General features: G+C 53.9%; 1 protein-coding gene across 8 annotated transcripts in view; it reads right to left on the minus strand.

Annotated features, from left to right (window-relative positions):
• Positions 1-874: 874 nt before the first annotated feature.
• The window catches only part of LOC102089088 (cyclic AMP-dependent transcription factor ATF-7), a 56,230-nt gene continuing 32,664 nt past the window's right edge, over positions 875-24,440 (minus strand). For all 8 annotated transcript variants that reach the window (XM_065043514.1, XM_065043515.1, XM_065043516.1 and 5 more), the window contains 10 exons: positions 21,090-21,186; positions 18,552-18,670; positions 15,933-16,067; positions 14,994-15,151; positions 12,705-12,804; positions 11,370-11,483; positions 10,311-10,457; positions 7,672-7,869; positions 6,477-6,585; positions 875-3,580 (listed from right to left, as the gene is read on the minus strand). In XM_065043514.1, coding sequence (XP_064899586.1) covers positions 3,366-3,580; positions 6,477-6,585; positions 7,672-7,869; positions 10,311-10,457; positions 11,370-11,483; positions 12,705-12,804; positions 14,994-15,151; positions 15,933-16,067; positions 18,552-18,670; positions 21,090-21,186 — 1,392 coding nt within the window. In that variant the 3' untranslated portion in view covers positions 875-3,365. The remainder of the gene's footprint in view (positions 3,581-6,476; positions 6,586-7,671; positions 7,870-10,310; positions 10,458-11,369; positions 11,484-12,704; positions 12,805-14,993; positions 15,152-15,932; positions 16,068-18,551; positions 18,671-21,089; positions 21,187-24,440) is intronic.

Raw genomic sequence — 24,440 nt, forward strand, 5'->3', positions numbered from 1 at the left:
GGGTCCCCCCGTGTCCCCCTCCCCGAGCGGGCTCACCTGGTGTGTCACTCAGGTTGGTGACAGCTCCACGGTGTCCCCATTAAGCTCCAACAGCCGGACGGTGTCACCCAGGTTGGTGACAACCCCGTGGTGTCCACATTAAGCTCCGATCGCTGGACGGTGTCACCCAGGTTGGTGACAACCCTGTGGTGTCCCCATTAAGCACCAACAGCCAGACGGTGTCACCCAGGTTGGTGACAACCCTGTGGTGTCCCCATTAAGCACCAACAGCCGGACGGTGTCACCCAGGTTGGTGACAACCCTGTGGTGTCCCCATCAAGCACCAACAGCCGGACGGTGTCACCCACATTGGTGACAACCCTGTGTTGTCCCCATTAAGCACCAACAGCCAGACGGTGTCACCCAGGTTGTTGAGAACCCTGTGGTGTCCCCATTAAGCTCTGATGGCCAGACGGTGTCACCCAGGTTGGAGACAACCCCGCAGTGTCCCCACTGAGCTCCGATGGCCAGACAGTGTCACCCAGGTTGGTGACAGCTCCACGGTGTCCCCATTAAGCTCCGATGGCCAGACGGTGTCACCCAGGTTGGTGACAACCCCACGGTGTCCCCATCAGGCTCCGATGGCCGGACGGTGTCACCCAGGTTGGTGACAACCCTGTGGTGTCTCTAATGGCCAGACAGTGTCACCCACATTGGTGAGAACCCCACGGTGTCCCCATTAATCTCCAATGGCCGGACGCTGTCACCCACGTTGTCACCGCCAGCACTGTCACCCTTCCCAGTGACCACCACCCCGTGTCCCCCCGGCAGGTGACAGCCGCCCTGTCCCCGGCGCGGGTGACACCGGGAGGAAGCAGAAGCCGCAGCCACCGTGTCCTGGGTAATATTTTAATGTTATATTTGCAGCATAAATAAAAGGCACATTACATGTTTGGTACGAGGTGGCGGGGGGGGTGGGATGTGTCCCCCCGTGTCCCCCCGTGTCCCCAGGTCCCTGTGAGGACCCGCTCACAGGAGCCCGTGCCGGGGGGGGACACTTGGGGGGGGTCTACAGCTCAAAACCCAGCGTAAAGAGCTGCGCATCCGTTCGATATATGTCTATATAGTCTGTATATACGCATAGATATGTAGGTTTTATAGATACTACACCCTCCTGGTTACACTTTTTTTTGGGGGGGGGGGTCATTTTTTCTTGGCTTCTTCCATTATTGATCGTCAAAGCTCGTGCTACAAAGCAGCTGGGGGGGGGACAAGGGGACACGGGGACCGTCGGTCCCTCTGTCACCTCCTGGGTGTGTTTTGGGGCCTGAGAGCGTCACCGCTGCCAAAATGGGGGGGGGACAAAGAGAAACGGGTCCACAAGTCTAAAAGTGACACGTTCCCCAGCTGAGCCACTGGAATGGGAACCAAGGGGCCGGTTTGGGGGGAGACGGCGGCACTGAACCCCCCAAAAACCCCACAGACCCCAATGCTGAGGGATCTGGAGGCCGGCGAGGGGCGGGGGGGGCCCTGCGGCACCAACCTGTTGGAAACCCCATCTTTCCAACCCAAAATATCCCAAAGTGAAGCGTGTCCGTGCGCTGGGGAAGTCGGGGGGGGGGAGGAGGAGGAGGAGGCGGCGTTTTCAGTGGTTCGCGTGTTTTCAAGGCGAAAAACATGCAATGAGGGTTCGAGGGGACACCGGGGACATTGGGGACACCTCCAGACCCCCCAACCGCTTTGGTGGGACACACGGCTGCTCTCGGCTCTCCCGTCACACAAAACCGGGTCGTTTTTAGTCCCCAAAGGTAACAATAAGAGGGGGAAGCTGCTGCGTTCCACGCAAACGCTGCCCTGAATTGTCACCTCGCTGTCCCCTCGTCCCGACCCCACAAAGGACGGGGACCCGACCGGCTTTCCATTGCGTTTCCGTCATTCCCGCTCTTATGGACAGACAGACGGACGCTTGGTTCCGAGCGCCTCGTAAATCCTTTTGCTCAAAACGGGGTGGTTTTACCTCTTTTTTGGGGTGGGTTTTCTGCACCCCCAGCCCCTAAAAAGCTCCCGATTCCCCTTTTATTCCAGCTTTAGGGTGTCCCGATCCCCCCCCATGAACACGAACCCATGGGGGTGTTAAGAGCTGAAATACATTAAAGCCGAAAACGCTTTAGAGAAGCAACCGGCGGGTCCGGGGGGGTGTGAATGAAGCAGAAGCGCCAGGGGCAGAAGTGACACCGGTGACACTTAAAGTGACAATGGGGACGAGCGAGAAAAACCAGGGAGAGCGGAGAAAAGGAACCCGGAGACACCGCGGCTGGGAAACCTGGAGAAGACGGAGCCCACGGGTCAGGAAACCGAGCGCTTTGACCCAAACTTGGCGCAAAAGTGGCGAGTGCGACCTGAGGAGGAGGAGGAGGAGGAGGAAGAGCGGGTGGCTCCGGCGCCGCGGGTTTTACCAACGGCGAGGGTGGTTTTGCCGCCGGCGATGTGGAATTGGAAGCGCTGCGGGTGCTCCGGTTGGGGAGCGGCGGCTGCTCCGTCGCCCAGAGCGGGAGATAATGGGGGAAAAAGAGGGAAAAGTGGGAAAAAGAGGCGCCACGGGGTGCGACAGGCGAGGGATTTAAGGCACCGATCCTACGGTCGTTGAGGTTACGGAAAGGAGACGATGGTGGGAATGGGGTTTGTGGGGTGGATTTGGGAGCAGAATTTGGGGCTCGTGGTATTCCCAGCTCAGCACCAATTGAGCGTAGGGGAGCCCGAGCGCTGCCAGGACAGACGGACGGTCCCTTTTCCTTCGGTGTCACCAGCACGTTGACACCAGCAAAGCGTGTCCCCCCCACCGCCAGCCCCGCGTCCCCAACACAAACCCATTGATGGCGATTTGTTGCTTCCAAAACAACCCGTTGGGATCTCGGGAGCGAGTTTGTGGTGGGATGAACCTCAATCCTTCGGCCTCCGGGGGGTTTTGTTCAGGTGGTGGAGCCGGAGCCTGGAAGCAACACGTTGTTCCAATTACAACACACCGACTCAACGTCACAGCCGGGTTTCCCGTCACCGAGAGGACAAGGAGGGACGGGGGGACGCCCCAAGAGCGGAAGCGCCAAGGGGGCTCCCCCAGGCTTGGAGGTTTTAGTGTTAACGCAACCGCTGCTTGAAAATGACCCTTTTTGGGGGTTTTCCAAGCGTTTGGGTCCGATCTGGCGGCTCGTGGAGCGGAGGGTGGCGCCGCGGTTGGAGCCGAACGGTAGGAGAAGCCGTAGCTGCCCTTCAACTTGAAAAAACACCAAACCAACCAACAAAATAAACCAAAAAGAAGAAGAAGAAGAAGAACTGGATCCCGGCGGGGTTGTTTGTGGTGAGTCTCTCCGGTGGGCTCTGCCGGGACATCATCTACCGGCGGATTGGGACTGTGGGGCCATGATGACCGGGGCCGGTGCCGGCGCCGGCAGCGCCAGTTCTGTCCTTTGCGTGGCCATCTGCGCCAGCACCGAGGTGGCGACGGCTTCGGCGGCCGAGCGGGCGCTGAGCCCGTTGGGGGCCGAGCTGTGCTGGATGACGGGCGCCGGGGAGCCCGTGGGCTCCGCGCTCTCCTTCGGGCTCTCTGCGCCGCGGGAGGGAACAGAGGAAAGCACGTTAGAGAGGCCGCGGGCTTAGGAGAAAGCTAATAGGATGTAAATAATACATTTAGATTATGTGTACATGATATGTATGTCAATGAGATGAATACAAGTAAATAAGCAGCAGTTGACTTTCAATGGGGGAGGGAGGATGCGGCTGCTGCCCAAAAGACCCCACGGTGAGGCTTAGGAGAAAGTTAATAGTGTATAAATAATACATTTAGATTATATTTGTATTATATAGAAATATAGGTAAATGAGATAGAATATATAAATATATAAATATATATAGGTATAATATCGAATATAGGTATAAAATATAATATAGGTGTAATATAGGTATAATATGTAATATAGGTGTAATATACATCATATAGGTGTAATATATAGGTATAATATATATAATATAGGTGTAATATATAATATAGGTATAATATATATAATATAGGTGTAATATACAATATAGGTGTAATATATATAATATAGGTGTAATATATAATATAGGTGTAATATATAATATAGGTGTAATATATATAATATAGGTGCAATATATAATATAGGTATAATATATAATATAGGTATAATATATATAATATAGGTGCAATATATAATATAGGTATAATATATATAATATAGGTATATTATAGAATATATAGGTATAATATATATAATATAGGTATATTATAGAATATATAGGTATAATATATATAAATATAGGTAATATAGGTAAAATATATATGAAAAACAGGTAAATGAGATAAATATAAGTAAATAAGCGGCAGTAATTGACTTTCAATTGGGGCGGGAGGATGTGGCTGTTACCCAAAAGACCCGACCATGAAGTTAATTAGAAAGTTAATAGTATATAAATAATACATTTAGATTCTATTTGTATTACATGTATAGGTAAATGAGATAAATAATGAACAGCAGTAATTGCCTTTCAATGTTCGTCGCTATTTGTTGCACAATCACCTGGTTGGCTCTTTATCGGCCCCCAGAACGCTCAGATCAATGAGGGTTGGTACGAAATGCCATGGTTTAATCACAGAGGGCATTAACAGCCTTCCCGGGCACTGCAAAACGTCCTGCAGGGCTGTTTTCTACCAGGTGTGCGAATGTCGTGCCCTTTCCCCAATTGTTTTACCTACTTTGGGCAGGATATTTGTCCTGGGTTTGTTACAAACCAAGTTTCTCTTTGAGTGAATTTGCCTGTCAGCTAAAGCTTCATATCAGCTGCATTTTCCTGGAGAACCAGATACATGTCTTGGTGAACCTATCAATGGAATGCAAACTTATTGATAAGGACAGATGGACATCTCACGAGAGGGACAACGAGAAACCGGTGACCAAGAAACTGACCAACGGTGTATAACATCCCCTTCCTGTGATACTTCCTATAAAAGTGGGAGATCACGAGGATCTCGCCCCTTTTCCCTTTTTCCCCTTTTTCCCTATGGCCGACATTAGGAGAGGACCTTGCGTGTCGTCCCTGCAAACTGAGGCCAAGTGAGAGACTGAATCCAGCTCCGCTTGGCTGTAGAGTCCAGTCCAGGACTTCGGGTGCCTGCCCTGCAGTTGCTGAGACTGTCAAGATTGGGTTTGTATATTTTGTGTTATCTTCTCTATTCTTATCAGTAGCGTTAGGAAAACATCTTTAATCTTTTCCAACTCTCTTCTCTCTGTCCTCCTTCCCCTCCAAATCGCCTGAGCTGAGTGGGAAGGGGGGAGATGGAGGGGCAAAATGGGGAAGTGGGGGGAGAGGAGGTTAACAATACATCTGCCAGGGTTTTATTGTCACCCCGCAATCTAAACCCTCGACAATATTGAAAGATGCGGCGAGCGCGCATTTAAAAACCCACCCGGCGGTGAGAAAAGGTCGAGCGGAGCCATAGAATCGCTTGGCGTCACCCCAAGAAAAGGAGATTTACAAGGTATTAGGAACAAAACAAGGCGAGCGTAGGCGAGGGAACCTGGTGGGTTGTTGTTTAAGGCCCCGCTTAGTCACAAATCTCAATAATAAAAACGGCAGCCGGGAAGGGGAGGGAGGGGTGAATTTTATATGTTATTATTCAGATGTGTGATGAATTCCTGTTGTTGGAAGTGTCAAGTTTGGAGGCCAACAGGATGAACCACATTGCGGAGCGAACACCTGGGGACACCGAGGGTTTCACAACCATTCGAAGCTCCGCGTTGGTCTAACGAGGGGAATAAACGAGCTGTGCCAGGCTCTGTATCTCTGTCTCGCTGCACAAGGTGTTTCTGAGGCCAAGAGGGGGGAAATTGGGGAGGAAAAAGCCTATTTCCTGTGTTTTTTTTTCTTTTCCTTCCTTATTTTCGTGCTGTTAATTTGGGCAGCGTCAGGGGCTCCGTCGTCCCCCCAAAAACCTTCGCGCAAATAACTGCGGGGTGGAATTGTTGCTCTGAGAACCCAGACAGAACGTTCAGCTCCCGGGTTGATTATAATGAAATAGGCATTAAAAAATGTAAAAAAAATATATAAAAAGAGGGTTTTTTTCCTCGCAAAGCTGAGCCGACTGCTGTGAACTGCAGGGAATGAGATGCAGAGCCCCGCGGTGTCATCTACAGTCTGGCCCTTACCGACTTCGGCTTCGCTTGCGATGGTTTCTTGCTCTAAAGCGAATATCGAGCGCTCCCTGCGCTCTGGGGATGGGAGACGCGTTTCTGCAGGTATTCCATGCTAAATACCCGCTCTGACCTCCCTGCCTCGCTTCAAAATGGTGTAACGTGAGTTCAGGTCCAGCCTGGGTGATGTTCTGTCTGGTCCTGCCAGGACTAAGTCCCTCCCTTCACGATTTGTGCGGGTTTTGTGCGCTTAGAGCTAATTAAAGGATAATAACGAGCGGCGCCGTGACTCACCGAGATAGCCCTGTGTCTTCTTCTGTAGCGCAGTGACCGGACAGTCCTTGTGCGCCAGCAGGAGCTGCTTGAGCTGAGCGACTTCGTTCCTCAGTAGCGTCACTTCGTTCTGAGATGGAAACACAAAGACATGGATCATGCTCAGGACAGCGGCCTCTAGCAGGATCTTCATTTACGCGTCCTCAAATCTGTCGTCTCGTTTGTCTTGTGCGGTCTAAGAGAAGTAAATAGTTTCTGGGGTTGGGGAATTAGGGTGCGAGACACGGAACGTGGCGTTTCCCTGGCTGGAAAGCCTCTTGCTACGTTAATCATTTAATCCTGGACATATATTTGCCTGAGCGCTCCTGTTGACCACTCTTGGCTCCAAAGGAAAAGGAACCAGAGCGACAGGCTGAGTCTAAACCTGAGCCTCCGTGAGCTTAAAACCGGGTCTACTCCCCTGAAAACTTTGTGCGGCGGATTATTCTTCTATTGAAAAGTTTGGAGAAACAGCTGAAACTCTGTCAATTCTGTATTTTGGAATGGCCTGAGGAAAAGGTCTTTGCGGAGCCGTCGGCCCTCGGACAATGCTGAGGGGGAACGGCAATGGAAGCCGCGTTTGCATTTCAGACGCACTGGCAGCGTTGCTGTTGAGAGTCTTCGTGCAAATAAGCGACAGGATGAGAGGAAATGGCCTCAAGTTGTGGCCGGTGAGGCTGAGGGTGCAAATTTGGGGTGATTTCTGCCCCAAAGGGCATTGAACAGGCTGCCCAGGGCAGTGCTGGGGTCACCATCCCTGGGGGGGTTAAAAGGTGTTCAGATGAGGTTTAGGGACATGGGTTAGTGCTGGAGTTGGGTTCTGATTGGATCGATGATCCTGAGGGTCTGTTCCAACCAAAATTATGATTCTGTGAAATTAAGGTGATGATGGAGTAACTGAGAAACACCTTGTAGAAGAGGAAACGGCTTCAAGTTGCACCCAGGGAGGCTGAGGGTGCAAATTTGGGGTGATTTCTGCCCCAAAGGGCATTGAAGAGGCTGCCCAGGGCAGTGCTGGGGTCACCATCCCTGAGGGGGTGAACAGATGAGGTTCTTGGGGATGTTTTAAGTGCCAGCATTGGGTGAACGGTTGGATCAATGATCTCGAGGGGCTTTTCCAACCCAAACTGACCCTGCGACCGAACACCCGCGGCCTCCGCGGCGCTTCCACACTCACGCTCAGCTGGATGTTCTGCGTCGTGAGCTCCTCCGCTTTCTTCTCCAAGGAGGACACCCAGAGCTTGCGCTTCTGGCGGCAGCGCGAAGCGGCCGCGCGGTTGCGCTCCAGGAACCGCTGTCGACGCTCGTCCGGGTCCTCGTCGACCGTGCGTCTCCGTCTCCCGCCGGTGCTGGGGGTGGGTTGGGCGGGGGAAACCTGCACGGAGATGGAGAGGTTTGAGATACAAAGCGCTGTGCGTATGGGAGACACGCAGTGGCGTTCAAAGGGTTTGGGAAGAGACGTCAGGTCGCAGTTGGGGTGAAAAAAGGATTTGGGTTTGCACGGTGGGGATGGGGAAAAACCCCGTTTGTGGGTTGTCCTGGGTTTGTTACAAACCAAGTTTCTCTTTGAGTGAATTTGCCTGTCAGCTAAAGCTTCATATCAGCTGCATTTTCCTGAAGAACCAGATCCATATTTTGGTGAACCTATCAATGGAATGCAAACTTACTGATAAGCACGGATGGACATCTCGCGAGAGGGGCAACGAGAAACTGGTGACCAAGAAACTGACCAACGGTGTATAACATCCCATTCATGTGATACTTCCTATAAAAGTGGGAGATCACGAGGATCTCGTCCTTTTTCTCCCTTTTTTCCTTATGGCCGACATTAGGAGAGGACCTTGCGTGTCGTCCCTGCAAACTGAGGCCAAGTGAGAGACTGAATCCAGCTCCGCTTGGCTGCAGAGTCCAGTCCAGGACTTCGGGTGCCTGCCCTGCAGTTGCTGAGACTGTCAAGATTGGGTATGTATATTTTGTGTTATCTTCTCTATTCTTATCAGTAGCGTTAGGAAAACATCTTTAATCTTTTCCAACTTTCTTCTCTCTGTTCTCCTTCCCCTCCCAATCGCCTGTGCTGAGTGGGAAGGGGGGAGAGGGAGGGGCAAAAGGGGGAAGTGGTGCCAGAGGAGGTTAACAATACATCTGCCAGGGTTTTGTTGTCACCCCGCAATCTAAACCTTCGACATGGGTGTTTTTGGCAGCCTGGAGTGTCCTGTGAATTTACAGTGAGAATCGCTGTGAGATCCTGAACCCCGTGAACGTGTGGATATCAGGGGAATTAATGAAAACAAACTCCTGCGCGCCGGTAATGGCATTAGCAGAAGTTTCCTCCTCTCAGCGCTGAGGAGCTAATGCACTAAATGACCACGGGCGACGCAGAGGAAACCGCCTTCCTTTTAATTCCACTTAAGATCATTTAAAAAGCACTTCACACCGTAACGGTTGAGAAGATTCCCCCATGGAGGGGCTGGGAGCGTCGATCCTGCTCTGACACATGTAACCAAGCACCGTCCCTATTTGGGTTGAGCAACTCGCTTCACGAAGCACAAATGTTTTAGAGCGTGAGATTTGCTTTAAAAATTAACATGGGTTAAATTTTCCCCGGGCGCCCTCAGCTAAATGAGGCGAATGGGATGAAAACATCTCGTAAGGCGGCACTTGAAGTGGTTTTATTTCAGGACAACAAAGGGAAAGTCATCAAGGGTCCTGCAGACGTGGCCGTGCCCTCCGCATTTACACCTCGGCACTCGCTGTCGGGCAGCATATGGATATTAAAGTTCTGGAGGCCACTGAAGCGCTGGAGCAGGTGGCCACGCTGATGGCCGCTTGGCATTGGGTTTGCTGGCAGGAGCCGACTGCGTTTAACCTCAGTAATTGAGCGGGGAGAGCGAAATATCCTTTCGAAACTCCCGAGCTCGTCAAGCAAATTAACGCATTGCGCAAGTTTTCTGCCTGGTTGGTGGCTGAGAGCCTCGCCACTAAAAACTGAGGTTTTTAACCCATTCTGCGAAGCGGGAAGCTGTGAGATTTGCCTCTTTTTTCCCCAAAGGCCAGAATCATAGAATCCAAGAGTGTCGGGGGTTGAAGGGACCTGGAAAGCTCATCCAGTGCAATCCCCCCATGGAGCAGGAACACCCAGATGAGGTTACACAGGAACCAGGCGGGTTGGAATGTCTGCACAGAAGGAGACTCCACAACCCCCTGGGCAGCCTGGGCCAGGCTCTGCCACCCTCACCACAAACAAGTTTCTGCTCATATTTAAGTGGAACCTCCTGTGTTCCAGTTTGCACCCATTGCCCCTTGTCCTGCCACTGGTTGTCACCAGAAGAGCCTGGCTCCATCCTCCTGACACTCACCCTTTATATATCTGTAAACATGAATGAGTCCCCCCTCAGTCTCCTCTTGTCCAGCTCCAGAGCCCCAGCTCCCTCAGCCTTTCCTCACACGGGAGATGCTCCACTCCCTCCAGCATCTTGGTGGCTGCGCTGGACTCTCTGCAGCAGTTCCCTGTCCTGCTGGAGCTGAGGGGCCACAACTGGACACAATATTCCAGGTGTGGTCTCCCCAGGGCAGAGCAGAGGGGCAGGAGAACCTCTCTGACCTACTGACCACCCCCTTCTAACCCACCCCAGGTCCCATTGGCTTCCTGGCCACAAGGGCCAGTGCTGGCTCATGGTCACCCCGCTGTCCCCAGGACCCCCAGGTCCCTTTCCCCTACGCTGCTCTCTAACAGGTCATTCTCCAACTTATATTGGAACCTGGGGCCGTTCCTGCCCATGCAGCATCTCCAAAGTAGTGGTTGAAGGAGCAGCAAACCTGGGGTTGAGCCGGGGAAGGGGCATCTGGGTGCTGGACGAGGATCTGGCTCTGCTCCGGCCGCGCCGGCACCAGCGTGCTGGCTGAACCCACCACCAGGTTGCTGCCGTTGAGCGAGGAAGATGCCGTCAAGCTGGCCTTCAGCCTCTGCCAAAGGACAAAAGAAGACATTAATGGGTCTGTTCTCCGTGCTGTTAAGGCTTAAATCGGTTTCTGCATCATCCAAGGTGCTGGGGAACGGGCTCTTTGGGGACTGTGGCTGTTTTGAATCCAAGGAACAAGCGACAGGACAAGAGGAAACGGCCTCAAGTTGCACCTGGGGAGGCTGAGGGTGGAAATTTGGGGTGATTTCTGCCCCAAAGGGCGTTGAACAGGCTGCCCAGGGCAGTGCTGGAGTCACCGTCCCTGGAGGGGTGAACAGATGACATTCTTGAGGACATTTTAGTGCCAGGGTTGGGTTTGTGGGTGGATTAATGAGCTTGAGGGGTTTTTCCAACCAAAATTATTCTACAGTTCTATGTAAGAGGTGGGTTTGCAAACACCTCAACCCCATCTCAGCCAAATAAAAGGAGGTTGGTTGGCCACTGTTCACAAATTAATTTTGCTTCCCCCCTCTCCGCGTTCCCTTAATTTGAGCCACGAAAGGAAAATTCTTCCCTAAACTTTAAATTGAAGAGCTGTGCGTGACAAACCGTTCCCAGGATCCTCAGATTACAGCACAACATCTCCGCTCTTGGCGCTGCCTTCCCCGTGCCCACCTCCAGCCCATCTGTTCTCTTGGAAGCAGAAGCTGCAGCTTTACGAAGCGGCCACGGTTAAGCTGGGCCCGAGGTTTTGTGTGGACAATAAGCCGCGCCTGAGCCTGCCAGAGCCGCAGCGCACATTAGGCTGATGCTCCTGGTGGCATCTGCGACACCTGCTCTCGGTGCGGGGCGTTTTGGAGCAGCAGCGGCTCCTCGCGAAGGCAAAACACAGAAGATCTCTTCTGGAGGAGCCGGTGAAGCCTCAGGGACACCACCGTGGAGGTGACACCTCTGTGGCGTGCATGGGGACACTCACCATTTTGGCTTCGGAGTGAACCGGGAGTCCCGACGGTGAAATGGAGCCGCTGGTGTTGATGGGTGGTCCGGGGATGCCGGGAATGTTGGGCACCATGGGCATGGGCCGCGCCAGCTGTGGGGAGGGAGCGACACGCGGGTGTATTGGAGCCAAAGGTGCTTTGGCAGGCGCGCTGCGTGAGCGGCTCCGTAATAATTCCCCCCGCCGAGCACATTTATAAATCCTGACAAACGCTCAGCGTTTAACTACCGCCATCCATTACGCCGGCTGTCACCAAAGGCCACCAGCCGCTTCTTTGGTGGCCGTATCGGAGTCGTGCGTGGGGATGGGAGGGCAGCTCCGAGCCTCCTTCCTTTCCTCCTTTCCCTTTCTTTTTCCCCTTTCCCCTTTCCTCCTCTTTATCTTTCCCTTGTCCTCCCCCTTCCTTCCCTTCCCTTCCCTTCCCTTCCCTTCCCTTCCCTTCCCTTCCCTTCCCTTCCCTTCCCTTCCCTTCCCTTCCCTTCCCTTCCCTTCCCTTCCCTTCCCTTCCCTTCCCTTCCCTTCCCTTCCCTTCCCTTCCCTTCCCTTCCCTTCCCTTCCCTTCCCTTCCCCTTTATCTTTCCCTTTCCTCCCCTTTCCCTTCCTCTTTCCCTTCCCTTCCCTTCCCTTCCCCTTCCTTTTTCCCCTTTCCCCTTTATCTTTCCCTTTCCCTTCCCTTCCCCTTCCTTTTTCCCCTTTCCCCCCCTTTCCCTTTCCCTTTCCCTTTCCCTTTCCCTTTCCCTGAGGCTGAAGGTTTTTGGCCATTAATGTCTCAAACCCCAAGCCGCGCTCGGCAGGACCCACACGGGCGCTGGAGCGCCGGGGAGACGCACAAACCACCCACCCAACGCAAAACCTGCCCCGAGTTCTGCAGAAACCGCGAGTCGTCCCGCGTGCGCTAAGCACAGCCCGCGAGGCCGACACCGCGCGGGTCTTTAGCAAGCTGGCGACGTTAGGCTTGGCTTTTCCAGCCCGCAAAGACCAACATGTTCTCTGCAAGCTCGACTGGTTTCAGAGCAGGCACACGCTGTTCCAAATGGAAGCGGCTAATCAGGGATCCAGCAGCTCCAGCCCTGGACCAAGGGCATGAGCCATCTGTCCAGGCAAAGCGTTGTGCTTTTCCAGACTTATTGCCCTCTAGTGTGATCCACACGTTATTACCGCCTTGCCAGAGCTGGGCCGTCCGCCCCCTCCTCCTGATTTTGCGCGGAGGGGAGATATATGTTCATTTTTGCAAAATGGAAGTGTCTGTGCGTATTTGGCAGGGGGTAAACTCCGTCCCCTCCGCTGCTGAGCCGCGGTGGAAGCTTTTCTTACCGATATAACAGAAGGCATCTGTACGGGAGGGCCTGGGAGGACGGGCATGGTCTGTCCGTTCGCGAGCTGCACCACAAGCGGGAGGGAACCTGTGGGAGACCTGGAGGAACAACAATTAGTGTTTCCATAGATGATTTCATGTTGTCCTGGCTGTGGGAAACTGCAGCGGGTCTGTGGAATCCTTGACAGAAGATATGGGAGTAGAGATCAGCCTTGAAGATATTAAGATTTACCCTTGAGAAGGGTGGGAGTAAAGGAGTATCCGGAGATATGGAGTTGTACCCGTGAGAGAGAAGGGGATAGAAGAATAACATGGATGACAGAAAAATTAACCAATGAGATGTTAGTGCTGTAACTTGTAACCAATAGTGAAAAGACACATGAACTGGTAGAATTGTATAAAAATGCACTTGTAGCAATAAATGGCATCTATTACTTTCATCTTGAAAGAATTTGGTCCATGTCGTTTGTCCGTCTCAACCGCGACACCTGGCGGCCCCGGGAGCTCGGGGGTACGTGTGTGAATTGATTCGGGTTGGAAGATTTGGGCTCATTTTCCCGGGGGACGGGAAGGGCCCCGCTGGCCGCAGGTTGGGGAGAAGGCGATGGCACTGTGGCAAATTCAAACCACCGCAGGTCACTTTGCGGCGAGAAGCGGCGTTTCCGCGCCTGCCGACACACGTGTGCACCCCGTCTCCGTTCCGGGGCGTCACCAAGCCCACCGCGCTCCGGCCGTTGACTTTCTGGACTTGGCTTTTCTAGGAGAGCGGAGGAAGAGCCGGAGATGATCCGCTCTGGGTGTTGGGGAGGGAAAGGAAACGGTGTTTGCTCGTCCCGAGTCGGTGACAGCGCAGCCGGGAGCCGAGTGGAGGCAGAGAAGAGCCGCTGCGAGCCTGACTATGGGGAGGGAGGAAAAGACATTGCTGCTGCTTCCAATAATTTGCTGCTGCCAAGCGCAGGGAAGGGGACGGACAAAGCGGGATCCTGGCGCTGGCACGGGGTGACACAGGCTGGGGACAAAGAGCGGCCGCGGGTCAGAGTGGGGAGTTCAACGCGCCAATAACTCAGGCTGGAACTTTTAAGGCTGCCTGGGGAATGCCAACGTGGCGGCTTCTCGATTCATTTCTATGGGGCGGCCCGAATCCTCCGAGGAGGCTTTGAAAAGCTCAGCCTAACGAGGGCGAGTTCCAGGGAGGTCACAGCCTCCCCCTCCATCTCTGTCACGCTGACAACCCCAGCGCGGCCATAATGAAGGGACCCTCGTTAAATCCGCAGCCTGAGCTCTCTGCAAAGCCCGTTCTAGGAGGGATCTACCCCCACAGGCAGATAAAATCCTATTAAAGCCCAGCTTACTCCAGCTCTGATTTTTTGTGCTTTTGAGCTTGAGGAGACTCGGTTCCAACCTGCTCTGGGTTAGAAAAGGAGCACAATGCCCTTTCCAAACCCCAGAACAATCACTTAACCCCTTAATGCCTCCAGACAGGATTTAAAACTTTCTGTCGGGAAGTCTGGATTGATGGTGCCAGAGGGGTCAGGGCAAAAAACACACGCGAAAATATGAACTGACAGCCAAAATAATATAAATGGCGCGGTTAATGTAAGGAGCCAGCCTCAAAGAAGGGTAATTAGAGAGAGGCCAAGAGCACAGCACAAAAGCAGCATCCTGACACTCAAAGAAGAGAAGCGCAGCTCAATATGCGTCTCCCGAGGGCTGCGTGTAATGTGTTTCCTGCATCCTCCAGGCTCCTCGCTTTGATTTGCGGGGCCGGGGCTGCCTGATGCGCCGCAGCGAGAGCTCCGGAGCCGCCGCCGCGCATCGTTACGCAGGGAAAGGAGCAGAGTCATTAGATGTGCGGAAACAGAACAGGTCCCGAGGCGGGAGCTGAGCAGGGAGGATGCGGGAGGTTGCACTTCAGAGGCAACAGCTTGTTGGAGAAAATCCCAAAGCCGTTAAAAGATCCAGACGGTTTCCTACGGCCGCCAAAGCGACTTGGGAGCCCCCGGTCAGGCCGCGCTCCCGGCGCAGACAACGAGTGTCGTGTCAACGTGTTTGGGGACTGGGTTTAATTTCTCCCGGCGGTGAGTTTCGCCTCGTTTCGTTCCGCTACGACAATTAGTTCCCGCTTTCTGTACTTCCACCCCCATTCGGCTTCTGGAGGCAGCGCCGCAACGAGGCCCTTATGGCCAAGCAGCCGCAGCGGGAACCGCGGCACCTCGGTCGTTGTGATAATCAAGGAGCTTATTTAGGTAGCTAATTAGTGGCCAGGAAGCCTGACGATGCGCACTTACCCCAGCTGTCTGTTGGCGGGGGGGGCCTGGGTGATGACGGAGGTCGGGGAGGGCAGCGTGGGGTGCAGGGGGTCGTACCCCAAGTGCAGCGGCAGCGAGCCCGGCCGGACGATGGTCGGAGTCGGCGTGGAAATGATGACGGGCTTGGGGACGATCTCCTAGACAAAAGGAGACGTGCTGTTACTCGTTAGCGTCACAATCGCCCGGCCGGCTCTTCCTTTTAGGGTGTTAAAAGAAATTCAGTGAAAATGAAGGCAGCAACTGAGGCGCAAGGGGAGCCAAAGTCACCCTGACATTCAGATTCGGGGATTCAAATTTGGGGGATAATCCCCCTCTCCAGCCCCACGAGCGTCTCTAGGGTGGGGAGTTATTCAGACTCGTGTGTCCCCCGGGCACAGGGACATCTTGGAGAGGATACGTGATGCGTTTGGCACTTTGGCCCCAGCAGAAACACGTTCCCAGGGTGAGCAGCAAGGTCTCCCCATCGGCCAAACCCACGGCGAGGGCTGAACGCAACGTGGCTTTTAGAGAAGCAGCTTTTCTATTCCCTTCTAAAATGAGATGGACCTCACAAGCCCAAATCAGGCCTTGGCACCCAACTAAGAATCACAGAATGGTTTGGGTTGAAGGGACCTTCAAATGTCACCTGTCCCATGAGCAGGGACATCGTCACCAGCTCAGGTTGCTCAGAGCCCCGTCCAGCCTGGCCTGGGGTGTCTCCACCACCTCTCCGGGCAACCTGGGCAGCACCACCCCCTCAGCGGCCAAAACCTCCTTTTATTTAACCCGAATCTCCCCTCTTTTCGTTTAAACCCATCACCCCTTCCTACCACAACAGGCGCTGTTCAAAAGTCCGTCCCCATCATCCCTTTGGCCTCCTCCGGCCCCTGTCTCCCCAGAGCGGGGTGGGGGACAGCAGGGACCCCTGGGGACACCCACCTTGTCCCTGTTGTGCGGGGACGGCGGGCGGGAGGCCGGGCTGTCCGGCGGGGACGAGTCCACCTCCACCGGCTCCTCCTCCTTGATCTTGACGTCCGGGGTGGACGGCAGCGACATGTCCAGGGCTCCGGCGCTCTGCGGGGACACCAACAGGGCTTGGAACGGGGACAATGAGCTCGAGTTGGCTGCGAAACACGCGGCGGCTCCCGGAGGAAGAGCCACAGCTCCGAGTTCTTGCCAAATCGTTATTATTTCTTCGGACCGAAGCAGCATCTGGGAGCCCGAGGCGGAGAGCGAGGCCTCCGTCTCCGTTCGGAGAGCAAAGACGCTCCCTGCCCCAGATGGCACCATTTTGTGGTTTCTCAGTAACACACACACAATTCTTTCCATGGGTTGGGTGGCTTTTTCCCCCCTTTTTTTTTTCATAAAAGCAGAACAGGTAACAAAGCCAAACGCCTGCGAGTTACAGAAGGCGCTTTCATTCACAGAAGAGCCGTAAAGCATTGTATAAATCAGCCTGAATTATTTTATTGCCCGATTATCAAAAGCAAACAAAGAGCCATGCAAGTTATTAAATATCTATGAGCGCCCCATTAAAATAAAACCCGACCATATGCCTGAACCTGGCGACGAGCCACCGGCCCCGGTTCCCGCAGCGCACACGTGCCCCATCGTAACCAGTTACCCGTTTACTGGGGACGGGGGGAAAGGGGCAGGGGGACCAAACTGAGCGGGGACTAAACTGAGCAGGGACTAAACTAAGCGGGGACTAAACTGAGCGGGGACCAAACTGAGCGGGGACCAAACTGAGCGGGGACCAAACTGAGCGGGGACCAAACTGAGCGGGGACCAAACTGAGCGGGGACCAAACTGAGCGGGGACTAAACTGAGCGGGGACTAAACTGAGCAGGGACTAAACTGAGCGGGGACTAAACTGAGCAGGGACTAAACTGAGCGGGGACTAAACTGAGCAGGGACTTCTCCCCAAGGAGGAAGAGAAGACGTGGGAGACGCCAGCATGTGTGACCCCGACTGCGGATGCTGCGTTGGACCGGGATCCACCAAACCTCTCCCTCAATCAGTCCTAACGGCTGTTTGTCCGTCCTGCGCCCTCCACAATCAATCCTTGAGCGTCCAAGCTCAACCTCCTCCGCTTTGCTGCAGTTTAATTCTCCGGAGGGAGGGGAAAATTGCGGCAAGGGGGTGAATCCGGGCGGCTGCGGCCGCTCTGGATGGGGCTGCGGCTGCTCCGCTGTGATTTACGCGGGTGGTGGGTGCGGTAACCGTTTACCTGCCCTCTGCAGCAGAGAATCGCGGCGAGAATCACAAAAGGAGAAGGGATTAACATGCAGGGAAGTCTCGAACCACTTAAAGCGCCTCCAGGGAAGCTCCCGCTGCGCCTCTGGTTTTAATTAACGCGCTGGTGTCGAGACCACCCTTGGAGCCGAAGGACAAAACGCACGAGAGCGGCAGCGAGCGGGTTCAGCGCGGCCGAACGGCCAGAAACGCGGCTCGGGCCAGAGACAAAGCACAGATTCAATTTGGGGAGGGATAAACCCTTCTCCTAACGCCCGCAGAAAGATTGAGACTGCAGTATTCCTAAAGCAAAAAATAATCACAAAAAGAGGGAAATATGTGAGCGGGACGGAGCTGCAGCCCCGGGGCGGGAGGTGGGTGGTCTTAGGTTTCAAATGAATGGGTTGCTCAAGCGTTTGGATGCGAAACCACAAAGGCAAAACCACCTTTCCGCAGCGCTCGGGGTCTGGGCTGCGGAGAACAAAAGGCAGGGAGTCGAGAGCATAAAACGCCCCTCGGCATAGCAAGGAGAGATCAATTCCTGCTTTCAAGAGCCCCGTTAGGAGGAGAGCGGCTGGAGAGCCAGGGTTCGGCTTGAATTCTGAATTCCTCCGTCCCCCATCTCGGCGAAGATTTACGCGGCCGCGCTCCCGCAGTTTATTTCCGAGCAGCGCCGCTGACTGCGAGCGTATGGACGGCCATACATCAATTTAGTAAATGTATGTGCCAGCCTAAGAGCCCAACACGCATCTGCTGCTCCTGGGGAGGGGTGGAAACGGCCTTAATTAGCTCCTATCTGACGAGATCCCGTTGTCCTTCAGACCCGGGGCTGGCGGGGGCAGCGGAATCGATGCCGTTTGCGTACGAGGCGGCTCTTTGTTAGAAAAAGCCCTTTCTCTATGCGAATGTACCCGATACGGCTCCAATTTGAAAGGCGGGCGGCTGAGCTGGGTGCTGTCCCTGCCCATCGCACCCCAGGATCATCATAATTGAGGATTTAGATGCCTGGGGGAATTTTTGTGTTTAACAGCATCCTGTATCTCCCTCCCAAGGTGTGAGGTATTTCGGGTACCGCCTTTCTTCGGTCTTATTTAAAGCCAAAGGAACAATAAACCATTAAACCCCGCTCTGGCCAGGCTTTGGGTTGCAGAACACGCGGCCAAAATCACCCGAATTCATCAACTAAATCCCCGTGTGAGGCAGAATATGAAATCCAAGCCCACACTGTGTTATCCTACACCATGTGAGTGGCACTGGCCCCAATTCCATCCCCCCAAAAACGCTCCTGGATCATTTTCCAGCCCCGTGGCCCCCGGTTCTTGCCTTTTTGTCGTCATCCTCGGCCGCCCTCTTGAAGTCGTGCTCGAAGGAGCCGGCCAGCTCGTTGAACAGCCCCACCTCCTCGCAGTTCTTCAGGAACCGCGTCGGGGTCGGCGTCTGATCTGGTTGGGGCAAAACACCGAAGAGCGGGTCAAAAAAGAGGCTGCAAAATTCACATTTAACACCCCAATCCTCTCCGGGGGGTCTATAACAAGTGTTCTCTGCTTTTGGGGGGGGGAGATAGTTCTTCACTAAGGTGTCATGTTTGCAAAGCAAGCGACAATTCCCAAAGGGGAAAAGAATATATTTGGGATTTTACTTGTCTGTTGAAAGAAATGAAGGTAGAGGGTGGACTAGATGACCTTTAAAGGTCCCTCCCAAGCGGAACTATTTGGTGGTTTAATGAAATAAGGGTTGCAGCGAGTGCCATGCAGTGATTTCTGCAGAATCCCCCGCCCCGGCTTCTGTATCGATTCAGCTGAATTGCGGCTGCAAGGAAAGAATCGGGAGGTTTGATGTCACCGAAACGGATCTGAAAGTACAGAGTGGTGCTGATGTGAAGAGATTTGGGCCCCCGGTGCCGGCTCCGAACATTAAAGCACATCCCGAGACAGACGCGTTTTAGGCACAAAGATCCCGGGGATAGTCTGAGCCTGGGCTGCTGCACAAACCAGTGGCGCAGATGAGCTTGAGCTACACAAAAACCTCTGCGAGTCCCTTCCAACCCTAATTCTTGTGTCGTTCTATGAAATAGCCCATTAGATGTCACACCGGGCAGTGGCAGAGTCCCCGCAGCCTTCGGGAGTGACTCGCTGCGGCAGGACTTAAGCTTTACTTCCAGCCTAACTTCAAACCCTGCCTCTGGGTTTTGTTAATAAAGCCAAAGCCTCTTCCGAGCGCACTTTGGTTCCCTAAAAATCTCTCTTTGTTAAACCAGGGAGCTTTAGCAACTCAAGATCTCAGCCTAAGGGTGTTTTTTCCGGTGCTTTAGTAGCTCTTGGGATCTTCGTGGACCGTTCCCCGTTTAGGATCAACTCAGGGCCTAAATCTCCAGCACAAGTTTTCCCAAAACTGCAGAACCTCCCTCATCTCATTGCTCCCTGATTCCTAATTCCTCCCCCCTGGAATTTCGCCCCCGAAATGCACGTTCCTGTTTCAATGAGTCTCTCTCGGAGGGAGAACAATTCTTTACGACTCTTGTTAGCTTAACGAAGGATCCTCTTGCTCGTTAAGGCTCGGCACAAAGCAAGAGAACAAGAAAAACCCAGACGCAAAATGGTGGCTTAACAAAGAAATACATGAGGAATGTAGGGCAGGGAGTCCACACAAAAGCCTGGCAGCTCCAGAGCTCGGCCTAGGAAAGCCTGGCTTAACTAGGCTTGTCTTGCACTGACCACGGGAAATAAGTTCGGGGTTTATCTCGTTTAACCCCAGATAAACCCACCAGTTAGCCCAGAGAAGCTGGGGAGGGGTAAACCTGACCTACTGCTGCTCCTTGCGCTAAACCCGACCCACCGCTGCTCCTTGCGCTAAACCCGACCCAATGCTGCTCCTTGCGCTAAACCCGACCTGATGCCACTCCTTGCGCTAAACCCGACCCGATGCTGCTCCTTGCGTTAAACCCGATCTGATGCCTCTTCTTGCGCTAAACCCGACCTGATGCCATTCCTTGCGCTAAACCTGACCCACCGCCGCTTCTTGCGCTAAACCCAACCTGATGCCGTTCCTTGCGCTAAACCCAACCTGCCGCTGCTCCTTGCACTAAACCCGACCCGCCGCTGCTCCTTGCGCTAAACCCAGCCTGTCTCAGCCCAGCCGCAGAACACGCGTGTCTGGGACCACGAACAGGAGGATTTTTAATGCTGGGACCTGAGCTGCAGATGAGACCGCACCCAGTGCTGCTCCCCCTGATTTAAACCCAGCTTTAGCGAGCTAAGCCGAGCCTCCCGCTCTGCGCCCTCTTTAGAGAGGGGGTGAGGGAAGGACAAAGCTCTCGAAGTCTTTTAAGGAACGTGAAATACAAGGGACCGAGGAGGCAGGAGAATATCTGCGACCGGCAAGGATGCGCTGCCAGACATATAGAGATGTTTAGAATGGATTTGCTCCATCTTATAGAGGCTGCGTTGAGCGGCCAATCTGCAATCACACTCCGCAGCCTTTTAATTTATTAACTGCCGGCCTAAAAGCTCAAGAAAATTGACACCTGGGCCGAGGAGAAGAACCCGGGTTTGTCCGACTCGGTTCATCGTCCTCAAAGCACAAGCGGCGACGCGAGAGGCCTCCCGGCCGTAAATCTCCCAGCATTAATAAAAAGGGCGAGCGCTAAAAAGAAATAGAATTAAAAAAAAAAATGCAAAAATCCCCACAAAACTTGATACTACCATAAAAAAGGGGAAAAAAAGAGCCTTGGAAGCCTCTGGCTTTGCTCTCCTCCTGATTAAATGCAGATCACAAGGGGTTTTATGGGCGGTAGGGACGTGTTGCAGTGCATCTGGTCGCTGGGATTAATCTGGCGGTGCCGGTGTATTAATGGGCACATACCTGCGATGATGACGGAGTCGGTTCGAGCCGGGCCGAATTTCAATGTCATCTCATGCTTGTGTTTATGAACCGCCAGGTGGTCCTCGTTTGTAAACCTCTGAAACGAAACAATTGCCAAAATGGGGGATAAATGGCGTTTTTTGGGGGGGCGGGTGGTGTTTTACGGGTCCGTCCTGGAGCGCAAATTGCTGCCGAGCGTTGAGCAAAACCAGAGCGGGACAGATTGCTTTAAAAAGCCGCCGTTCCGTGGGGTTTCTGGGGAAGAAATGTTGTTAATGCGGCGGGTTTTAAAGCGCCGGGGCCACGAGGAGACGCGGTGAGACGCGCCGCTTTATCGCCGGGTCACCGGGGGGATGAATTCGGCGCTATCGGGGGGTCACAAAGGGTGTTTTCGGATGGTTTCCGCGCTTTTACGGAGCGGAACGCAGGCGTTTTATTCGCCGCAAAGACGCCGTCGGAAATCCCACCTGCGGGACAATTCGGGGATAAGAAGCACTCGGGGTTTTAGGGGGGAAGGCGGACAAAGGGGCCGAATCGCCCTTGGGAGGCGGAGAGGATCGAGGCAGGGAGGGGGTTAACGAGCAGCATCCTAACGACCCCGCGATGGATTGGCCTCTCCTAATAGACTGCGACAAAGCGGCCGCCGCAGCGTTTTCCTACCGCAGGGTCTTTGTACCGCAGCATTTGACGCGGCGTTTCCAGCGCACGATTCCCCTTTTCCCCTTAGTTTTCTTCAATCCTCTCTTTAAACCACCCACCAAATGAATCAACCCAAAGCCACCTGTTCCGGGGAACGAGCTGGAGCGCGACCCCCCTGTTTTCACTCACTTCCCGATGCTTATTTATGATTTAATTGCGGGTTTTTCCTTCATTTCTTTTCTGGGGACACATTTGGGGACGTCGCATCCATCTTCCCCTGTGCCACCGTTACAACCGCATTATGCAAAGTGTCCCTCAAACACACCGACGGCGACTCAGAACCGGGGCTCGAATTCAACGAGATTAAAGACATCATGGTGTTTAAGGGCGAAAAACAACGAGGTTTCTGCCCGCAGTCCGGCTTTGCCGTAAATAAAGCTTAAATAACCTTTCCCAATGGTTTTGCTAAATACACCCCGACTCGGTTCCGCTCCTTTTCTGAAATAGCGACGCAAATCTCGGCGCCGCCGAACAAAGGGACAAAAGGAAAAGGCGTCGTTTCGCATTGTGCGGTAAAGGGGAGCGGGAGAGCCGCTCCGGCACCTTCCCGGCCCAAAAGCACCCTGGGGTTTAATGGTTTTGGCTGTTGAGAAGGAAAATAGGTGGGTTGGGGCGAGCGGAGAGAAAGGAATCGGGGCGCGAGGAGCGGGTTTGGGGTGAATATTGGTCACAATGCACAGGTTGGGGGCGAGGGAGGGAAAGGGAGCGAAAAGCAGCAAAAGGCAGAATATGCCCCATTCTCCGACTCGTTTTGGAGCGGGCGAAGGAATTTTTAGGGAGCAACCCAGCCTTGCTACCTCTGGATTTATTAGGATCGTTCATTTTGCTCCATCGCGGGGGTTTTTATGGTATTTTTGGCCGTTTTTTGCTTTTTCTAGGGCGCTTTTCCTTCTCGGGGTGCGGTTACGGCTCTATTTAACATCTTTATGCGGCTCCCGGCTCGGGAGCTCTGCGCCGCGCACACAAGCGCTCACAGACACCATATATCTTTCCGCACGCATTCGCAAGCGCCCGGAGCCGGCGGCCGAGTCTGGCACCGGCGTCCTAAATCATGTCATTTTACACACAGCAGCAAGCGGGGGGGGTGGAAAAAACGGGGTGGGGGGGGGGGGGAATGGAATGAGTTAAAGCCGCAGCGCCGGCTTTAATATTTAATCTCCCTCCATCAGCGGCTGACACGCAGCAGTGTTATTTCAGCCGCTATTTTGCGGGCGTTGGGATTAAAAAGATGTAGACGGGAAGCTCTTTAGGGCTCGGAAGCTTCGCGCTGCGGAAAATCAGCCCCGATTTGGGGGTTTTTCGCCAACCGATGGCGTTTGGGGTTGATTGGATTTGATCTGGGTTTATTTAGGCTGAAAGGATCAATGCTTTTTGGAAGGAGGCGCGAGCTCGGGTAGAGCGAGGCCGGGCGAGCCGCATTCTTTACTCACCGGGCTACGACAGCTCCATGAATAAATGCGCTCGTTTAAAAAGTATTTAATAGGACACAAGACTTCCAGCTGGACCAACACACCAGCTCCATTAGAACAAATGCAGGAGGCTCATCTTTAGTCGAGATTTAACAATAAGAAGGGTTTTTTCTGGCTTTTGTCAAACCTACGAGTGTGTTGGGTGTGAAAAGGATGGTTGGATATTGGGGGTGTCCGGGATCGTTGTGGCTCCCAACAGCTTTTTAACCTTGACAGGGATTTTCTGAGCGCACGAGGGTTTTAATAGAGGGCCAAGTGTGGGGCTTGTAAAATAGGGGGTTTTTACCTTGGTGAGCCCCGGTACAGCTGGAAGGGGTGAGGAGCCAAACCTGCCGCCGTCAGGCTCATCACACGGCTGAATTAATAACAATTAACACGCCGTCGTTAATGCAGGGAAGCCAAAGCGCCGCTCCAGCCGTCCCTCCGGCGCAGAAACGCGGTCCAAACACCTGGATCCGGGGAGGGGAACAAAAGGCAACGGCACGTGCGTCGCGACCGCAGCGCCGGAGGTGAAGGCGCCGCGCTACGTGTGGTCCGGCGTGGATAAGCCGAGCTTAGAGTCACCGGATTTAAAACCTCGCGTGAGGTTTGGCTTGCAAAGCCCGTGCTGCCCATCCATCTCGCCCCGACGGGGCTCGGATGGATCCGCGGCCCCCGTTCGCTCGGCTCGACGGCCGCGGTAACGAATGCGGGGTCACGGGCGCCCCTGGGGGCGCGAAGGTGACGGCGCTGAATGATGTGACCCCCTGGCAACCCCCGGGTTCTGGCGCAGATCTGGGCTCCGTCTCACCCATCTGAGCAATGACAACGATAATTCCCTCCCTGGCGGGGAGGCTGTAAGGATTAATTCGCTAATGCGCGTAAAGTGCCCCGATACTGGAGTGATTCATAGGTTTTAAAGGCCGGGGGGACCATTACAATTATCTACCCGGGACCACGTGAATCCCCAGATGGGCCCCTTTCCATCGGCGAGGAGGCGTCGCGAGATAACGCCGCTAAAGACTTGTTGGTTTGAAAGAATGCGCCGCGACCGCGGCCAAACCGGCTGGTTTTTTCACACTTACGGGAGACGACACACAAAGATTTTAGAGCCGGTTCCTCCCGAGGGTTCCCCAGGTTTCCAAAGAGCTCGGAGCCCGGGAAGCGCTCGCGGTGATGTTTTTTGGAGGTGGCTCCGGCTTAC

The sequence above is a fragment of the Columba livia genome, chromosome 29 (genome assembly GCF_036013475.1).
Source record: "Columba livia isolate bColLiv1 breed racing homer chromosome 29, bColLiv1.pat.W.v2, whole genome shotgun sequence".
In the NCBI taxonomy this organism is placed as follows: Eukaryota; Metazoa; Chordata; class Aves; order Columbiformes; family Columbidae; genus Columba; species Columba livia.